The sequence below is a fragment of the Penaeus chinensis genome, chromosome 17 (genome assembly GCF_019202785.1).
Source record: "Penaeus chinensis breed Huanghai No. 1 chromosome 17, ASM1920278v2, whole genome shotgun sequence".
NCBI classification, from domain to species: Eukaryota; Metazoa; Arthropoda; class Malacostraca; order Decapoda; family Penaeidae; genus Penaeus; species Penaeus chinensis.
The window spans coordinates 17,760,891-17,763,390 of NC_061835.1; the positions used below are offsets into that span (position 1 = coordinate 17,760,891).

Genomic DNA, 2,500 nt, shown 5'->3' on the forward strand with positions numbered 1-2,500 from the left:
AGAACCTTTTGGCGACGGGGCTCGGCCTCGTTCCCGGGCAGTACCTGAGACCTGAGCATGTTGCCCAGCGGGAGAAGTTGAGCTTCAGCCTACTGCCGCGCATACCCTGTGATGTCTCGTCCCTGGAAGCACTGCCAACCAACCAGACTCCCCAGGCCACCCCTAGAGGATCACCTCGGGAGGCCTCGCCCTTTTCAAGGTACAGCAGGCCACAAAGCCCTGCTGTAGGAGTCTCCCAGAATTCAGGCAGTACCCCAGGCCCACAGAACACCCCCTTAGGGGCAAACACCCCTGGAGTACCCAGCACTCCAGTGGCAATGAGCACCCCAGGAACGGTGACCACGCCGGGGTCTGTGAGCACCTCCATCTGTATGAACGCCACTCAGGGAAGTGTGTGCAGTACCCCAGGAACTCTGAGCAACTCAACAGTGTCGGGGACGCCCGTGTCATCAAGCATGCCAGGGAGTGTCCAGTGCATGTCCCATCGTGAATTGCTCGAGAGATTACACCAGTCAGCTGAGGCTCTGCCTGTCCCAGATGGTCAGTTGCAATTTTTTACAAAAATGGGTTCATTTCAGCTGATTTCATGTGTTATTTCCTTCTGTTCATTCTATGAGCTAACACTATATATCATTAAAGAAATGTCAACAGCAAGATATAGTATGCTTTTGTATTACATTCTTGCATGTATTGATTAGCTAATGATTTCTTTCTCTAAACATCATCAACAGAGTACAAAACCGGATGGTGGCACGTGACCGATGTGGAACAGTTGCGTGAGATGATTGGGGCATTGAATGAGAGAGGCGTGAGGGAACGAGAACTAAAACGCTTCATTGAAAAGAATTTCACCATAGTGAAGAATGCCCTCGCAAATGTAAGTGTATAGACTCATTATTAGTCTGTGTATTTACCTACATGAATTACATAAGGCATTCAGTTCCATAAGCTGTAGGAAGTGAAAGGCAGTAAAAGCATTGGCCACTCTCAGTATGAAGTGCCTGTTTAACCTCCTTGTTTAGAGATGAGAGACATGATCACATAATTGAATATATGTACTTATATAAGTATTTCTTATATATGTATAGTGTCTTGAGTTTGAGTCCCAATGACTTTGCATCTGAAAGAACTCATTGTTCTTAGGTAGGGCTTACAGTTGTTGAGCATTAACACGTAAAACAATCAAAAGACTGTAGACTTTATAGCAGCGTAAAAGTTAGCTGAAAGGAGCCTGGACTCCTCCCATCCTCCCGTCATAAGCAGTTTTTGATTTTGTGACATATACTTACCTTTCATTGTTTGTCTGAGTGTGGTAATCCTTTCACATAGCGGACACACAAAAACAGACTGGCTCAGGTGACCCCTGTGAGTAAATAAGAGAATCATTATTAACAAAAAAAAGGAAAAGAGAAAAAAATATACACCGATCCCATTTTTCGTCAGTGTTCGTGGCTTTCTTAAATCTTCTCTAGTTCTTGCATCTCGCCTTAAAGTTGCATCGATGCACCTCAGTGGCGGAGTTGAAGTCCTCGGGGCATGGTAGTCAAATCCTGCTAATTGAGCTGAGGCTTGGGCTCCGATCCCCTTGGGAGATTTCTTGGATAAAAGGATCATTTGTCTTTCATCTAGAGAAAGAAAGAAAAAAAAAAGAGAAAAAAAGAGAGAGAGAAAAAGAGAGGTCCCTTCATTGCACAACTAGACACCTCTTGTTACTATTGTCTGTTAATGTTTATTGTACATGTGATTTTGAATTATTATTTTGTATACAACTGACTGAATTTTTTTTATTAAGGAGTCTATCCATGTGGCTCTGCTTACATGTGAGGACCATTTTCTGTCTCTGATTTCAAATTGTTTCACCTGAGATAAATCACTGTACAGAGGAAGGCACATACTGATTGTGCTCTTTGTTATTGTTATTGCTTTTCATTATTTTTACATTGTTATAAATATTTATATATATATATATATTTTTTTTTTAACTACTGTTGTTATCATTGGTAGTGTTATTAGTAGTTTCCATATATCCAAGAAATCCCCTCCCCCACTCCCCCCTGCCCCCTCACCCAACCCTCTTCAGGGAAAGGGTTGCTAGAATAACGGATTCTTTTTAACTTAAGAGGTTTTCTGGCAACAAGCATGAACCTTACCATTTGTGAGTAGTTGACCATATTATGGTTGTGGAATGCCCGTCAAATGTGTCTTTGAAGAAGAAATTATTGATACTCGGACACACCAAAGGCTGAGCAGTGATAATTACAACTGCAGTGATGTATATTCATTGGAATATACGTATTTGTAATATACGTATTTGTATATTTTATTTGATTATTTGAATTTTACAACATTGTTTTTCTTCTGATATTGATTTCAAGGAGTATGAAGTTAGTCATTTTTTACCATTACTTTTTAGAAAGGAAAAAATTCATAACTTGCCCACAGAGGCTGATTTACAGAATCTCAGAAATCCCCCGCCTGCAACTTAAACACTCGAGCTCTC

The 2,500-nt window shown here is 41.4% G+C and overlaps 1 protein-coding gene across 13 annotated transcripts in view; it reads left to right on the top strand.

The window, feature by feature from the left end:
* The window catches only part of LOC125034311 (bromodomain adjacent to zinc finger domain protein 2B-like), a gene marked incomplete at its 5' end in the record, with an annotated part of 59,270 nt that overhangs the window by 45,360 nt on the left and 11,410 nt on the right, over positions 1-2,500 (top strand). For all 13 annotated transcript variants that reach the window (XM_047626087.1, XM_047626089.1, XM_047626090.1 and 10 more), the window contains 2 exon segments: positions 1-540; positions 732-877. The exon segment at positions 1-540 is cut by the window's left edge and continues 586 nt beyond it. In XM_047626087.1, the coding sequence (XP_047482043.1) occupies positions 1-540; positions 732-877 (686 nt within the window).